Source organism: Babylonia areolata, chromosome 5 (assembly GCF_041734735.1).
Source record: "Babylonia areolata isolate BAREFJ2019XMU chromosome 5, ASM4173473v1, whole genome shotgun sequence".
NCBI lineage: Eukaryota > Metazoa > Mollusca > Gastropoda > Neogastropoda > Buccinidae > Babylonia > Babylonia areolata.
This window is the reverse complement of record NC_134880.1, coordinates 13,553,122-13,571,535: the sequence shown is the minus strand read 5'-3', so window position 1 is coordinate 13,571,535 and position 18,414 is coordinate 13,553,122. Positions and strand designations below refer to the sequence as shown.

The window sequence follows — 18,414 nt, the reverse complement described above, 5'->3', positions numbered from 1 at the left end:
GAGTCCATATGTGTGTGTGCGTGCGTGCGTATATGTGTGTGTGTGCAAAATTGTAAGCGCACATTCAACGTATCTGTCATAACAAATAAGCACATAATAGTTGATGATAGGCCTGCATGTTCTGTCAGTTTTCTGAATGTATGTCTACGTCTACCTGTGAATATATACTGGGCATATGTGTGCAACGGCATCACTATACCCTGACCTTAATGCATATGTCTGTAGAGAGGTGCTGTGTAGTGTGTGCTTCACATTGCCCAACCTTAATATTGTACTGATTTGTGTTGTGTTGTGTTGTGTTATGTTGTGTTGTGTTGCTGTGTAGTATATTGTGTTGTAGTGCAGTGTAGTTGTTGTTTTTTTTTGTTGTTGTCTGTCTGCAAGAGTATTTCTTTTATATCAAAGTGTATTTTTATACAGAACTTGGCCAGGGATGACCCTTTTGTTGCTGTGAGTTCTTTTATGTGCACTAAGTGCATGCTGCATACTGGACCTTGGTTTATCGTCTCATCTGAAAGACTAGCATCCAGAACACCACTCTATGTTTGGTGGAGGCGGGGAGGGGAGTAAAGATGGAGAAAAATCAGGTTTAGAAACGATTTTTTTCACCCGAAATCTTTTTTTTTTTTAAAGCGTATGTTTATGTCTGTAGACTGGTCTTTCTGCAGACCTTGAACCCGTGCACACACACTGTGAGGGCAGTGTTGTAAGCAGACGGTGCATTTACCTGGTTTCCAATAATGTTCTGGAACTCTGCCACGGTCATGAGGTTGTTGGTCTTGAGGGGGTCAGTGAGCAGCTCCTTCTTCACATAGATCTGCAACCACACCACGTCTGTCTCTGCATCACACGCTGCCTGCTACAGTGTGTGTGTGTGTGTGTATGTGTGCGTGTGTGGGTGTCAGAGTGTGTGTGTATGTATGCGTGCGTGCGCATGTGTGTGTGTGTTTGTGTGTGTATGCATGCACGTGCGTGCATGCGTGCGTGTCAGAGTGTGCGTGCGTGTTACATCTAACTGGTAAATATCTATTTAGAAAACGAAATCAAATATTTCCAAATACCAAATACACTGTTGGCGTTTTGTCACAGTTGATGACTTGAACCTCAAAGTAATTTGTTGATAATAGGGATGACTAGACAGATTTTGCAGACATTTTTCATTTTCCTAAGCTCAGTTTCTCTAGTGATATAGTAATCTATGGCCATTCATGAAAATGTCAATCCTTGTTTTCCAGGCTCTAGAAATAAATGCTCATGCTACTGATTTTTGTGTGTGTACGTGTGTAGTCTCTTTTTTTCGGGGCGTGGGGGTGGTGGGGGATGTGTTGTTGATGCCTTTCTTTTGTAAATGTATACTTTTATGTACAATTATACAAAATAAATATGAGTAGCATTATTCTATGTACCCTTATGTCAATTTGTGCAAGACTGTTTTTGATATTTTGCGTCGACATGTTTGTGTTACTCAAATGAAAATTTTAATTAAAAAAGTTAACCAGTGCCAGAGATTTTGTAAAAGAAAAAAAAAGTGCTCTCCCCTTACCAGGGAATTCTGAGGATTCAGGTGCAACAATTTTTGTTGTTGATTTTTTGGCAAAAGTTGGCCTTTTAGGTGTAGGAAGCAGTTCTGAAATTTTGTAGAAAAATATTAAGAATTGGCTGAGATATTTGCGTTTTTGTATCCTTCTGGGTCGTGTACGAAGGTTAAAGTGAAAGTCCTCCATTTTTCTCTGCTAACAGTGGATGTTGTTTTCTGAGTAATGATGTCATCTTTGGAAACTGGACTGGAATCCCACTTGTTTTCATCTGTTGTGTCAGGTGGCCTCATGTTTTGGTCATTTTAGTTTTCAAACACAGATAGGGCACATACAGTCTATAAGACGAAGGGTCAGATTTGAGTACAAAAAAAAAAGTAGCGCCATATAGGCTAAAAATGATGGTAAATAAATTACTGAAGGAAAATTAATGTGGATTCTAATTCCAGGCTTCCCCCACCCCCCCTCCCTCCCTCCCACCCCAATTATTTTTAATCTATATAACTAATAAATCAGTCAACTGATCAGTGACAAAAAGCATGAAAAAGTTAAAAAAAAAACACACCATATAATTCCAATTTATCGTCTGTCTACCCTAGTTTTCAAGGAAATTGTGGATGATTGGCTGTTACCATTCCCTGCAGCTGATCACTGTGAAAAGACAGTTCAATGACAGTTTGGCCATGCCCACTTACCACGCCCTCTGTCTAGTCTTCAACCTATTGTCTTACACCACTCCTCTATCTCTCCTCCCCCTCTAGTCAAACTACATGAAAGTACCGTGCCTTCACTGTCAATCATGGTCACTCACTCAGAAATGATGTCTGATTAGGTAGATAGACAGATGAAATACAGATGTTGTTTCCAGTTTCGTCACTGTCATTATCATCACCTTAAACAAATCATAAATACGACAAGACATATCCACCTCTCATTGTTGTACAGAATAATCAGCACAGCTGAGATCACTGTCTTCACTTGACAAAGTGTCTGACGCCTTTTTGGCATAAGAGGCAAACCCTCTTCACACATGCGCTCCAAGTGGTTCAGTTAGCAAATCAATACTGAGAAAAAAGGGCTCTTGCTCAAGATGAATGCTCACTTGAATAGTATGTTTACACACTAGACGCATTGAACTAACCAGAGTCTGTTTATGTTCATTGTACCAAACTCCGATGAAGGAAAAATTGAAATACATGCAGGACGTCAGTGGACGTCTTATGTAAACCCAACTGTTTAAACAATCTTTAAAGTTTGGTTTCTCTATGACTCGCAAAAGCTGAGAAAATACAAAAGTTAAAAAGTTAACTGCACAAAATATACACCAGGACAAACAGAGAACCAAATCATGGTAGCTACATTGACTCACTTTCCATATGCATGCAAGTCAAAACAATGTATCCAAACAATTGTGATCGATGAGAACAGTTACCTGGGCCAAGCGCTTTTCAAAGTTATAAATGGCCTCCATCTTTTGGTAAGTGGAATTGTCTCCCCCAAGTAGCTTGCCGACCTTGACAGCAAAGTCCATAAAAGCGTTCTTGAACTTGTCTGTGGTTTGCAGGTATTCTTCTTCACTTTCCAGAGTCAGATGAGACTGAGAGAACTGCAAACACACACAGACATATCTACTGTGACCGAGAGAACTACACACATAGCACTGTAACTGAGAGAACCACACACACACACACACACACATCTACTATGACTGAGAAAAGAAAAAAAGATACTCCCCCGAAAAAAACAAAATACAAAAACAAAACAAAAAAACACACACACACACAACCCTCCCCCCCGGACCCCCCCCCCCCCCCCCCCCCAAAAAAAAAAGGAATTGCAATTGCTACTTTCTATATACTTTCAGGTGGTGTAATTGATTTTGCTGAACTACATGCAGTCCCAGAAGAAGTCTAAACAAAGAAAAATGACTAAAACAACAACGAATAACACACACATACCTACTGTGACTGAGAGAACTACGCACACATCTACTGTGACTGAGAGAACTACAAACATCTACTGGTGGTGGTGGTGTGTCCATCGAGATCGATGATGACCATCGTTGTCATCCAGATGGGGGATGGGGGGGAGGGTGGTGGTGGGGTGGGGGGAAGGATGCTCATGAGTCTATCTGTGAGTGCGCAGATGGCTGAATAGTCCAATCTGCGCACGAAATGTTCGCTGACAGCTGGGGCAGACAAAGACAGGCATATCATTGTCAGGGAGCTTGTTTGCCCGTGACTTTCTGGCCTGCCTCTTCTGAACAGCTGCAGCAGTCCTGTTGGCCTCGCACAACCTGGCGCCTTTGTGCACAGCAGCGCGCCATTTGTTACGGTCCACTGCAGATTCCTCCCAGGAGTCAGGGTTGATATCAAATGCTTTCAGAGAGACTTTCAGAGTATCTCTGAAGCGCTTCTTCTGACCTCCGTGTGATCTCTTCCCTTGTTGCAGCTCGCCATAGAAGAGCCTTTTGGGCAGCCGATGGTCTGGCATGCGCGCCACGTGTCCAGCCCAGCGAAGCTGGGACTGCATCAGGATGGTGAAGATGCTGGGAAGGGTGGCTTTTGCGAGCACCTCTGTGTCTGGGGTCCTGTCTTGCCACTTGATGTTCAGTAGCTTCCTGAGGCATGTTGTGTGGAAGTTGTTCAGCTTCTTGGCATGTCGTTGGTACACTGTCCAAGTTTCGCAGCCGTACAGTAGTGTGGGGAGAACTACTGCTCTGTAGACCTTTAGCTTGGTCTCAAGACTAATGCCTCTTCTGTTCCAGACATTTGCATTAAGTCTACCAAAAGTTGCACTTGCTCTTGCAATCCTGACATTCACTTCATCGTCGATGGTCGCATTTCGTGACAGTGTGCTGCCAAGGTATGTGAACCGCTCCACCGCACTGAGTCTCTGACCGTTGACTGTGATGTTGGGCTCAACGTAGGGTTTCCCTGGGGCTGGCTGATGGAGAACTTCAGTTTTCCTCGTGCTGATGGTAAGGCCGAAGTTTCTGCTGGCAGTGGCAAACTTGTCGACGCTGAGTTGCATGTCAGCTTCAGATCCAGCGTTGAGGGCACAGTCATCAGCAAACAAAAAGTCTCTGATGATGTCTGTCATGACCTTCGTTTTTGCTTGAAGCCTTCTGATGTTAAACAGCTTGCCATCTGTTCGGTACTTTAGGCCGATTCCAACATCGCCATCTCTGAAGGCATCAGTAAGCATTGCAGAGAACATGAGGCTGAACAGCGTTGGAGCCAGGACGCAGCCTTGCTTGACACCATTTGTGACAGCAAAAGGAGCAGATGTTTCGCCATTGTCCTGGACTCGAGCCTGCATGCCTTCATGGAATTGGCTGACCAAGGAAATAAATTTCCGAGGGCATCCGTACTTGGCCATGATCTTCCACAGTCCCTCTCTACTCACGGTGTCAAAGGCCTTAGTGAGGTCGACATAGGTGGAGAACAGATCAGCATTTTGCTCCTGACATTTCTCTTGCAGCTGCCTTGCAGCAAACACCATGTCGGTGGTTCCGCGCTCTTTCCGGAATCCACATTGGCTCTCAGGCAAATGACCTTGGTCAAGGTGTGCTGTGAGGCGGTTTAGTAGGATCCTGGCAAGTATCTTGCCTGCAATGGAGAGCAAGGAAATGCCCCGATGGTTATCACAGGCTTGCCGGTTCCCCTTTCGCTTGTACAAGTGAATGATAGATGCATCTTTGAAATCCTGGGGGATCGTCTCTTCTTTCCACATGAGTGAGTACAGCTGATGAAGCTTCTCAGTCAGCACAGTGCCTCCATCCTTGTAGACCTCTGCTGGTATTGAGTCTGAGCCAGGTGCTTTGCCACTGGATAGCAGACGGATTGCTTTCTGGGTCTCAAGAAGTGTTGGCGGATCGTCCAGTGCTTCGTTGGTGGGGACTTGTGGGAGACGGTCTATGGCTTCATCATTTATGGAGGAAGGGCGATTTAAGACACTGTTGAAGTGCTCAGCCCATCATCTACTATGACTGAGAGAACTACACACATCTACTTTGACTGAGAAAAGAGCACGTATCTACTGTGACTGAGAGAACTACACAGATCTACTGTGACTGAGAAAACTACATAGATTACAGATTACAGAATACTTTATTATCTCAACAAGAGAAATTCATTTGTGGTGTAAAAAATACAAACAATACACGGAAATCACAGTCATTCAACATGTATACATCAGAGACAAAATGTTCAGATGGCAACCCATGCTTACAATAAATAATCACAGCAGATAACAACACAACAGAAACCTTTAAAAGGTAACTTAGAGTAAATCATACAATCATCATCACAGCCATACATGTGCAACACAAAATCAGTTAAAGGATATGAATAAAATAGGCATGAAATAGCATACTAAAAGTAGACATAAGACATAAAAAGATTATAATAACACTGCAGTTCAACAATACTTTGATTTAAGACATCACATTCCACAAACACACATTCTGGCATACATCTTTTATCACAGATATGATTATCAATCATTGCTGTTTAATAGCTGAATTGAGGTTGGTATAAAGCTGCATTTGGTTCTGTTTGTTTTAAATTTTGGGACACAGAACCGTTTGCCTGAAGGTAAGAGCTGGTAGTAAATTGCCAGCGTATGGCTGCTGTCACCTGAAATGTATTTGGCATTTTGTCGTACTCTGACATTGTACAGTTTGCTTAAGCTGTCCTGTCTCACTCCTACGACCTTACCGCACACATTCACAGTCTTGTTCAGTATATTCTTATTCTTCATAGCTAGACCACCATACCAGCATATGAAAGATTTACTGTGACTGAGAGAACTACACACGCACATCTACTGTGACTGAGAGAAGAGGACACATCTACTGTGACTGAAAGAACTACACACATCTACAGTGACTGAGAGAACTACACACGCACATCTACTGTGACTGAGAGAAGAGGACACATCTACTGTGACTGAAAGAACTACACACATCTACAGTGACTGAGAGAACAGCAGAAAAATCCATTGTTGCCATGGGTTCAGTTACATGTACCAAGTGCATGTTGCACACATTACCACAATTTATCATCCTATTTGAATGACTAGCACCCAGGCCACTATTTATAGTCTAGTGGAGAGAGGAAGGGGGTGGGGCAGAAATGGGGGGTGCGGGGTGGTAAAATTCCTGGTCTGTTTATGGGACTCAAACACAGAGATACTCTCACTTCCTGGTCAGGTTTATAATCACTAGGTCACTGCTCCTTGTTGACAACAACAACAACAACAATAATAATAATAACAGTAATGAATACACATACAGCATTAAATCTTATGCAGAAACAAAGCACTTTGACACCCTTCCACTCACACGCATAACTCTGAAACAAAGGGATCAAGTACAAAATTCATACATGCAGACACAAGGCAAGAGAAAATGTGGATGGAAAAGGAGAAGGAATGAAGGAGCTACTTTGGAAAGAGGTATGCTTTAAGGCCGGGCTTGAAAGAGCTGAGTGCAGGGATTTGACAAATCAAAAGAGGAAGTATGTTCCAAGTATAAGCGTCCAGAAAGAAAAAAAAAAAAAAATGAGAGCAGCAGCAGACTGTTCTGTGTATGACTCTGGGAACACAGAAACAGATGGATCTGAAGCCGATTGTAGAGAGCTTTGTCATGAAGGAGTACTGCATTGTATTGTACCCTCTTTTGTCACAACAGATTTTCTCTGCATGAAATTCAGGCTGCTCTCCCCACAAAGAGCGTGTCACTACAGTGAGAACGCAACCCTTTTTTTGATCCACCTTCAAGTGTATTTGTTTTCCTATCAAAGTGAATTTTTCTGCAGAATTTTGCCAACCCTTTTGTCGTTGTGGGTTCTTTTACGGGTGCCAAGTGCACAATGTACCTTGGTTCATCATCTCGTCTGAATGAAATAGAGAGAAAGAGAGTGTGTGTGAGACTCACAGCCAGCAGGCGGTGGGAGCTGTTCTTGGCGTCCACAGTGAGGTAGAAGGCGAACAGGGGGGCGTGGCCCAGCTTGTGGAAGGCCACAAGTGAGGAGACCAGGTCCCAGCTCTCAAACACAGTTCCCTTGTCCCGGGAAATGGACCATGACCCCAGCTCTCCGATTTTCTGGTCGAGGAATACAGCAGTAAACATACACACACACACACACACACACACACACACACTCCCTCTGTCACAAACTAGGGCTTTTCATTTCCAGTTCTGTTTTGTTGAAATCTGTTTTTGTTCTTGAAGATTTTGTTATCGTATTAAATCACTTACCCCTCTATGAGGAACCATGCAAATCATTTGCATTCTCTCTCATTCACACAAACAAGCAGAGAGAAGAGCCGGGTGGTGAGAGAGGAAGGGGAGAGAAGAGACAAAGTGATGGAGAGGGAGGGGAGAAGAAGGAGGACAGACAGACAGAAGGAGAGACCAATGGACTGAGAGAGAGAACACACTACATAACACATAAAATTTAACTCATTGAGCCCTGCACCTGAACATTGCTCTGGTGTCAACATTTGTCTAAATTAAAATCTTTTTCAACATCCTACATATGCTTAAACCACAAGGAAAGGAAACCAACTTCTACAGTATTTCTGGATGTGTCCACATGTAATTTAGAGTAAAACAGAACATTCCCTGTGTTTTTTCTGCATCAATGTGGCTGCTGAGGCTGGGCACTCCCTGCGGTTGCATGTGTTAAAGCAAAGCGAAACACAATACCTGCTTCCAGTGCACTCACTCTTTACCCCAATGCCCACCCGATCTCTACCCCACCCATCCCCTATCCACCTCACGCCACCCCCCTACCTTCAGGATGGGTCCAGTTCCATCAGCCTGTATCTTGTCCATGTCCATGCAGGTACGATAGTACACTTTCAGTTTGGCCACTGCACTGGAGTTGTGGCCCTTATACATGGCACTCTCCTTTTCCAGCAGCTGTTGACCAAAGCCCAGCAACAACATTCCAATAAATAATGCCCCTCGTTTTCACATATCCTTTATCACACTATCTTAATTGATGTCTGCCATAACATCTGAAAATCAATGTCAGCATAATTTTTTTAAATTTTTTTTTTTTATATAATCATATTGCAAAGTCCACGAGATACATTCTTCAAATGGTTACAGTCAGCTGCAATTATTTCAATGGGGAACATTCTTACTCTTGCCAGTAAAGTTAACCTGGATGGGGTTTGTGTCCTCTCGAATGTGAATCATGGTGAAAAACTTAGAACTCTAGCTTGGTAAGTTGGTACATCAGGGAATGAGAATTGACGATTTTTGTACTGTACTGGATTGGACTGAATTAGACTGGACTGGATTGTAATGTATTGCACTGTATTGTATTGCTCTGTTGTGTTGCATTGCATTGCACTGCACAGCACTGTGTTGTATTGCTCTGTTGTGTTGCATTGCATTGCACTGCACAGCACTGTGTTGTATTGCTCTGTTGTGTTGCATTGCATTGCACTGCACAGCACTGTGTTGTATTGTATTGAATTGTACTGTATTGCTTTTTGTCAAAACAGACTTCTTTGTATGAAATTCAGGCTGCTTTCCTGAGTGAGTGTGTATTGGCACAGTGCATCACCACACAAATTATGTTTGAAAACATTATTTCCCTGTTAGCAATTGTATGTATTCCACTGCTAAAATATGTTTTTCTACAGAAGTTTGCCAGGGACAATCGCTTCCTAGTTGGAAGACAAAAATACCCTACACACGCACACACACACACATGCTCACGCACACACACATGCCCACACACACACAAACGTCCACCCACAGACACACACACACTACATGATGACTTCAGTAGAGGGCAAAGTGGGAGGGGGTGGGGGGTGGAGGGGGGGGGTGTAGAAGGAAGAACGCAGACGATTAGTTATGCTTCATCACACCCAAAGGCCTGTTTGAACAGATGGGTTTTCAAGTTCGTTTTGAAAGAGGACACCTTTCTGATGGTGGCTCGGTTCCTGGTGTTGATCTCGGTGAACGTGTCGTACTTGGCTTTGTCCGGGGGGACCAGGGCCTGGCTCTCCCAGCCACCACAGCTGTAGCTGTAGAAGTCCACACAGGGGTCCACAGACCGGTTCATCTTGTTCAGGATGTAGGCGCTGACGTCCACACATTGCGCAGTCACACACTCCTCCTGCCGTGTGGGAACCAACATCAACACAGTGCAGCAACCATGCCCACAGCCAGTGCTATCACAATGCTAAGTCAGTTTTAAGGAAGGAATGCTTATAGTATACACACACACACACACTCACACACACATACACACACAAATGTCACAAATACACACACACTACTAGTTTTCTGAAAAAAAACCCTCAAAAGCTGTATTTTGTGAAAGGGGATCAGTCTGTCTATAATTGTCCATTTTGTAATTCCCCATTGTTTAGAGACACTGCCAAAGAGAATATGAGCACAAACTGTAACAGCTTCTGGTAGTGACTATATTTGAAGTACAGGAATATCAACAACAACTACAACAACAAAAATTAAAAGGCATTCATCTTCCTACCTGTTTGCTGTTCATCTCAGTCCAAAACCAGACCAGTGCTGATGCCAGGATGACGGTGACAATGGTGAAGATCACAAGACACACCCTCATCACACTGTGGTTTTTCCTCCTGCCCTGTGAACACTGTCTCTCTGTCCAGAGAGGAATCACAATGCACACTATGTAACATATTTCATGGAGACATGGACCTTTCTGTACACACTACTGCCAGTAACATTTTATTCCACTTCTAACACCCCGCACCATGTGACACTGCTACCATGTAAAACTGGTAGCAACCTGCACCATGTGACACTGCTACCATTTAACACTGGTAGCAACCTGCACCATGTGACACTGCTACCATGTAACACTGGTAGCATGCACCCTGCACCATGTAACACTGCTACCATGTAACACTGGTAGCACCCTGCACCATGTAACACTGCTACCATTTAACACTGGTAGCAACCTGCACCATGTGACACTGCTACCATGTAACACTGGTAGCAACCTGCACCATGTGACACTGCTACCATTTAACACTGGTAGCACCCTTCACCATGTAACACTGCTACCATGTAACACTGGTAGCACCCTGCACCATGTGACACTGCTACCATGTAACACCGGTAGCACCCTGCACCATGTAACATTGCTACCATGTAACACTGGTACCACCCTGCACCATGTGACACTGCAAACATTATGTAACCTTGCAACACTGCTAGCGCCCCTCAACCTGCAAACACACTGCTCTGAGTAACACTAACACCCAGCACCATGTTTACATGTGCCAACACCATTGTTAGCATTCTTGAAAATCCAGTAATTAGTTCATTGGGAGGCTGGGGGGAAAGGGGGGGGGGGGGTGCGGGTAAAAACCATCAACATGCCTGAATGCTCAAAATGTGTCCAAAATTTATTGGTTTTGCAGTGAATTAACTCGGATCTGTTTCAATAAGGAGCTTCTTCACTGGCATCTGCACTGGGAACAGAATCTGGCATGGCAAAAATGTTCCTGGATTTATATTGTTTTCCTCTGCTCTGAGTGCCCTCTGTCAGACAGACTGGCGATACATCTTTTTTTGCCCATCCCAGAAGTGTGTTTTCCTTTTTTTTTTTTTTTTTTCTTTTTCAATGAAGAAAGTACAGACCACAAAATAAAAAAAGAAAAGAGAAAAAAGAGAGAGAGAAAAAAACAACAACAAACCCCCCCAAAAAAACGAAAGAAAAGACATTTCCATAATGTTCTAACGACAAATGAGAGTAATAAAATCTTACCAGGAAGCAACTCCATCTTGGAATCTTTGAGGAACTTCGATCTTATCCTGACAGAAAATGGTAGCTAAAAAAAAAAAAAAGAAAGAAAAAAAGTATATATATATATATATATAAAAGAAAAAAAAAAGAAAAAGAAAAAAAGAGGATCAATAAGATGCAGCAGGCCTAAGGAATCCTCCCAGGACAAACCCCACCACCTGCTTTGGTTGAAACTGAGAACTGTCCTATGTTGAATGATTCTATGTTGTGCTTAGCTATGTTTTGTCCGTGCTTCTGTTGACATATTGCTGTTGAGCACTGAAAGAGGTTTGAAAGCGCTCAACAAATGTACTTTTTTGGAAGCACTCTATCAATGCACTTTTATTATACAATTCATCTACTGCCAAATCATATTATTCCTTCACAGCACAATTCTGCTGTTGATGAATGGACATGGAAACAGATCAACAGCTGGTCAGGAATCCTCTCAATGTCCTGTGCACAGCTGGTTTTCTTTCTTCATTACCAGCAGGCTTTTAGGCAAACTAACATTTTGTCAGCCACACAAAATACATCACATCAACAAAACCGGCAAATACCTTTATCAGCTGTAAAATGACCCATGCACAATTTGGAAAAAAAAGAAGAAAAACAGAAGAAACACAAAAGCTCTCACATTCAATGCATAAAGTGAAACAGGGACACATAATCAGTTGAAATGAAGCCTCCCCACCCCCTCACTCCCCTTCCTTCCCTTTTGTCCACTTCCTGATAACTTAATACACTGTAATAGACAAATTGGTATCTCAGTGAGCCAGAGTGGTACATACAACAGCAGCCGTGCCAGCTGTTACACAACACATCTCTTGTCTCATGTGTCTATCAATGAGCAGCTTGAAGCCCTACCTGTCTGTTGGTTGCTGTGACTGAGTTTGACAACACAGGGCCCGTCACCACACACTGACAAACAACTGCCATATATATATAGTCTTTATGCTCCTCAGTCTTGCTGTACCTTATGTATGTGCATAATAATAACAGTAATAATAATAATACTAATCATAGTAAAAATAATGTAATGTACTTTTTGGCACTGAATCTTGAGTATAGACAAAGTGCTTTCATTTTCAAGAAGAAATTTAACATGCATGAAGAAACTTTGGATGGAAAGAGGGGAGGAAGGGGCAGCAGGGGCTATTATGGAAAGAGGAAGGTTGTACTGTATTGTACTGTATTTCTCTTTTTGTCACAACAGATTTCTCTGTGTGAAATTCAGGCTGCTCTCCTCAAGGAGAGTGCGTTGCTACACTACAGCGCCACCCATTTTTTTTGTATTTTTTCCTGCGTGCAGATTCATTTGCTTTTCCTATTGAAGTGGATTTTCTGCAGACTTTTGCCAGGAACAACCCTTCTGTTACCATGGGTTCTTTTATGTGCACTAAGTACATGCTGCACACGGGACCTCAGTTTATTGTCTCATCCGAATGACTGGCGTCCAGACCACCACTCAAGGTCAAGTGGAGGGGCGGGGGGGGGGGGGGGGGGCAGGAATATTGGCGGCTGAATGTGATTCAAACTAGCGCGCTCGGATTCTCTCGCTTCCTAGGCGGACGCGTTACCTCTAGGCCATCACTCCACTCCAGGTTTAATGACCAGTCTTTAAGGAGGAAGACTGTTCCATGAGTAAGGTCCATAAACAGAAACAGCAGTAGCTGATGGGGGAGTGCTTTAACCTTAGAGCATGGAAGAGAGTGTGTCTGAAGCTGATCACAGAGAGTGAGATGATGCGCATTCATGTCTGCCACCAGACTGTCAACATCACGTTAAAGATCATGTTTACGTAACTTTCAGGTTTCTCCCACCAGAATGTTATATTTTAATAACCATGTTTACATGACTCTTTCAAATTTCTCCCATCAGAATGTTTTCTTCATAACCATGTTTATATGGCTCTTCCAGGTTTCTCCCACCAGAATGTTTATTTCAATAACCATGTTTACAAGGCTCTTCCAGGTTTCTCCCACCAGAATGTTTATTTCAATAACCATGTTTACAAGGCTCTTCCAGGTTTCTCCCACCAGAATGTTTATTTCAAGAACCATGTTTACAAGTATTTCAATAACCATGTTTACAAGGCTCTTCCAGGTTTCTCCCACCAGAATGTTTATTTCAATAACCATGTTTACAAGGCTCTTCCAGGTTTCTCCCACCAGAAAGTTTATTTCAATAACCATGTTTACAAGGCTCTTCCAGGTTTCTCCCACCATAATGTTTATTTTAATAACCATGTTTACAAGGCTCTTCCAGGTTTCTCCCACCATAATGTTTATTTCAATAACCATGTTTACAAGACTCTTCCAGGTTTCTCCCACCATAATGTTTATTTTAATAACCATGTTTACAAGGCTCTTCCAGGTTTCTCCCACCAGAAAGTTTATCTCAATAACCATGTTTACATGACTCTTCCAGGTTTCCCCCACCATAAAGTTTATTTCAATAACCACGTTTATATGACTCTTTCAGGTGTCTATCACCAGACTGACAGAAACCAAACATGTCCAGTAAATCACAGAGATTTGTGGTGTTGGGGTCATTAACGATATCAAAGTGGATACTGAAGTCACCACAGATAAGAACTTTTCCAGACAGTGTGTTTCAATATTCAAGAGTAATGAACTGGAAAAAGAAATCTGTTTGTGAGCTTATTTCTCTTACTGGGGGGAGGAAGCAAGCACAAAAGCGATTCAAAACTTCTTCTGTGTTCGTGGGCTGCAACTACCACATTCACTCGTATATACATGAGTGAGCTTTTACGTGTATGACCGTTTTTACCCCGCCATGTAGGCAGCCATACTCCACTTTCGGGGGTGTGCATGCTGGGTATGTTCTTGTTTCTTGTTTGAACGCTGACATGGATTACAGGATCTTTAACATGCATATTTGATATTTTGCTTGTGTATACACACAAAGGGGGTTCAGGCACTAGCAGGTCTGCACATATGTTGACCTGGGAGATTGGAAAAATCTCCACCCTTTACCCACCAGGCGTCATCACTGAGATTCGAACCCGGGACCCTCAGATTGAAAGTCCAATGCTTTAACCATTCAGCTACTGCGCCTGTCGATTCAAAACAATATGTTTGTATTCAATCAGAAAATGTCACCTTTGTGCTCAAAGTCACTGGCATGTAAATGAAGGAAGGAAATCCTCACAGATTGGGCCAATTCAATTAATTTCTTTTTAAATACAAAGCGAATCACAAACACATCACAACACAGCCTTTCACACAAATTATCACTGGATAAAAACATTTTGGAGAAAATCATAGGCGAAATCAAAGCAAAATCAAGCACAGCTGTACCACTGTGCAACCTGTCAGGGGTGTGTTCACAACTCATCATAAACATAAGCTTTCCCTCTTTCCAATCTCTCTCACCCTCTCTCTCTCCCTCTCTTTCTGTTTTCTCTCATTCACTTATCCGAAGACTGGACTGATGGGGTTCTTTTTTTTTTTAGGGTTTTGGACAGAATGACACCTTGAAGCAAAAAAGTAACAGACATTGAAATCTTACACTGCCTGGGGTTCTTTGGAGTTTTTGGACATCAGTGAGTGAAACTGGGAACTTGCAAACACTTGACAGCACACTTAGTTAAACCAGTGATTATTTGAACTAATTTCCTAGCAATACTATGCTAGTTTTCAACAAAGTATACTTTTCCATGCTGGATTTCATCTCTGCATCCGGAAAATGAGGGGTAAGTGTGAACATGGAAAAAGTCGGAAGTGTGGAAATGGGAACAGGGGGAAGTGTGGACCTGTATACAGGAAGGGGATGGGGGGTGGGGGTGGGGGGTGGGGGGTGGGCATAGAAACAGGTGGAAGTGTGGACCTGGAATCAAGTGGACATAGAAATGGGGGAGGTGTGGAAATAAACAGGGGAAATTGTGGAAGTGGAGACATGGGTAAGTGTGGACATGTAAACAGGAGGAGGGGGTGTAGACATGTAAACAGGGGTAAGTGTGGACATGGAAACTGGTAACAGGGGTAAGTGTGGACATGGAAACTGGTAAAAGGGGTAAGTGTGGACATGGAAACAGGGGTAAGTGGAAACAAGGGTAAGTGTGGACAAGGACACAGGGGTAAGTAGAAATGGGTAAGTGTGGACAAGGAAACAGGGGTAAGTGTGGACATGGAAACAGGGGTAAGTGTGGACAAGGAAACAGGGGTAAGTGTGGACATGGAAACAGGGGTAAGTGTGGACATGGAAACAGGGGTAAGTGAGGACATGGAAACAGGGGTAAGTGTGGACAAGGAAACAGGGGTAAATGTGGACATGGAAACAGGGGTAAGTGTGGACAAGGAAACAGGGGTAAGTGAGGACATGGAAACAGGGGTAAGTGTGGACAAGGAAACAGGGTAAGTGTGGACATGGAATCAGGGGGAAGTGGAAACAGGGGTAAGAGGAAACAGGCGTAAAGTGTGGACAAGGAAACAGGGGTAAGTGGAAACAGAAGTAAGTGTGGACATGGAAACAGGGTAAGTGTGGACATGAAAACTAGAAACAGGGGTAAGTGGAAACAGGGGGAAGTGTGGACATGGAAATAAGGGAAAGTGTTGATATGTAAACAGGGGTTAGTGTTGACATTTAAACAGGGGGAAGTGTTGATCTGTAAACATGGGAAGTATGGACATTAAAACAGGGGAAAGTGTTGACATGTGAACAGAGGTAAGTGTTGACATGTAAATGGGGTTAGATTTGACATATAAACAGAGGTAAGTGTTGACGTGTAAACAGTGGTTAGTGTTGATATATAAACAGGGGGAAGTGCTGACCTGTAAACAGGGGGAAGTATGGACATGGAAAGAGGGGAAAGTGTTGACATGTAAACAGAGGTTAAGTGTTGACACGTAAACAGGGGTTAGTGTTGACATGTAAACAGGGGTTAGTGTTGACATATAAACAGAGGTAAGCGTTGGCATGTAAACAGGGGTTGTATTGACATACAAACAGGGGGAAGTGTTGACCTGCAAACAGGGGGAAGTATGGACATGGAAACGGGGAAGTGTGGACGTGGAAAGGGGGAAGTATGGATAGGAAAACAGGGGAAATGAGTGGAGCTACATATGTATCTATTTAGTTCATGCAATGTCACACAATACAGATGTCTCTAAGAGCTGCTTCCAGTAAAAACAGATGAAATTCTTCACCCAGTGGTCTTACCTATCAAAATAACTAATCAGTGTCACTGAATGTTTCACAAAGTCACAAGACAGGCAGAAGCTTGCAAGCTGCAGGCAGAAAGACGTGATTCAATTCCTTGTCTTGAACTGGGAAAAATTAATAAATAAAAGAACACAACACAATCCCCTCACCTCCCACCCCATCCTCCTCAGGGGACACAAGCGTGTACTTAAAGGCAGAGACCATGATGCGGGAATGCAGTCGGGTGGCCAGGGGTCGAGTCAGCTGCTCCAATATTCCAGAGTTCTCAGCGTCTTCACTGCAGGAGCTTTCGGCTTTGTCCATCAATGTGGGCAACCCAGACCATTCCCCCCTCAGCCCCTACCTCACTCAACACTGCACACAGTTCACAATCACAGTTCCCCACTGTTTCTTACAAAATAAAGCACACCACAAAAGATTCACCATGGCCGGCTTTAACCCATTCAGTGCCTATAAGACGTCAGCTGACGTCCTGCTCAAACTGTTGCTATAATGCTTATAAGATGTCCACTGACATCCTGTATCTATTTTGATTATAACTTCTATGAAGTTTGGTACGGTGAACATAAACAGACACTAAATGGTTAGTATGGTGTATCTGGATTATAAACACACTATATAAATGAGCATTCGTCAGGAGGAAGACCCCTTTCTTCTCATTGATGATTTGCTAACTGGACTGCTTGGAGTGCACATGGATATGGTTTGCCTTACAAGCTAAAAAGGCATCGGACACTTTGTCAAGTGAAGGACAGTAGTCCAGGTCAGTGGATTTACACAACTATACAAGGTGTTCAGATGATATGTATAACAATGAGAGCAAAACTGATAGAAACATTTAACACTTTCTTCGGTCTTCTATCCATACAGACATAATTTTTGAGCGAGTGACCATGACTGAGAGTGAAGGCACAGTACTTTCATGTAATCTGAGGGGGGCGGGGGAGGGGGTTGTGGGGGTTGGAGGAGTGGTGCAAGACAATAGCCGAATAGGTCGAAGGGTGTGTGAAGGAATGTGGGTCCAACCATCAGTGAACTGTCTTTTCACATTGTTCAACTGCCAGGAATGACAACAGGCAATAATCCATGATTCTTGTGAAACCCAGGGTTGACAGATAATATATGGGAATCATGTGGTTTAAAAAAAAAAAAAAAAAAAAAATCATGCTTTTTTTTTTTTTTTTTTTTTTTTTTTACTAATCAGCTGACTGATTTTTTTTTTTTTTTTATCTACAGGAGGCAAACCAGATGCACAGCACTCTCTCAGATCAGTTACAACCAGAAGGAAGGGAATATCATCAAAGCACTTTCTCCTCTAAAGGGAGGATGCTCAGTCTTAGGTGTAAGAAATGCTTGATGGTTTACTTTCTGAGAACATGATTGACTTCTTTAGTTCTTATCTTGCCTGAAACCATCTTTGTTATTGCTGGAACAGTTATTCTCTTACATGACTACAAGAGCTGTGATTGTTATCATAAACTTATATGCTGTTTTGCTTTCTTTCACAGGTATAATCAGACAATAAGCATTCTCTTTCCAGCTGTATATTGTTTGTTTTCCTTTGGGATGTCATACTGTGCAGTTAGATGTAGACATCTTATTAATGTTTTGAAATTAATATCTTCACTTTGAAATGCATGAATCATTATCTAGATTCAAAATAATTGGGGGGTGGGGGGGAATTCTGAATCCAGAATCTACACTCATTTTCCTTCACAAAGATATTTACTTTCAGTATGTATCTCCTACAGGTTTTTTGGTGTTTTTTCTTCTTCCAGAATTGAAAAAAAAATCATCCCTAAATCCTCAAATTTCCCTCAGTGGCAAAGAGAGAGCACTTTCTATTTTATCTTTTTTTTTCATACGCAAGATTCTCTGGCACTGAA

At 42.7% G+C, this 18,414-nt stretch overlaps 1 protein-coding gene across 2 annotated transcripts in view; it reads right to left on the bottom strand.

Moving 5' to 3' along the window:
* LOC143281948 (endothelin-converting enzyme 2-like) overlaps positions 1 to 18,414 on the bottom strand; it is a 37,793-nt gene that overhangs the window by 17,068 nt on the left and 2,311 nt on the right. For both annotated transcript variants that reach the window (XM_076587264.1, XM_076587263.1), the window contains exons 2-8: positions 16,678 to 16,882; positions 10,061 to 10,191; positions 9,485 to 9,682; positions 8,338 to 8,466; positions 7,477 to 7,644; positions 2,968 to 3,141; positions 728 to 817 (exon numbers count right to left, since the gene is read on the bottom strand). In XM_076587264.1, coding sequence (XP_076443379.1) covers positions 728 to 817; positions 2,968 to 3,141; positions 7,477 to 7,644; positions 8,338 to 8,466; positions 9,485 to 9,682; positions 10,061 to 10,191; positions 16,678 to 16,831 — 1,044 coding nt within the window. In that variant the 5' untranslated portion in view covers positions 16,832 to 16,882. The remainder of the gene's footprint in view (positions 1 to 727; positions 818 to 2,967; positions 3,142 to 7,476; positions 7,645 to 8,337; positions 8,467 to 9,484; positions 9,683 to 10,060; positions 10,192 to 16,677; positions 16,883 to 18,414) is intronic.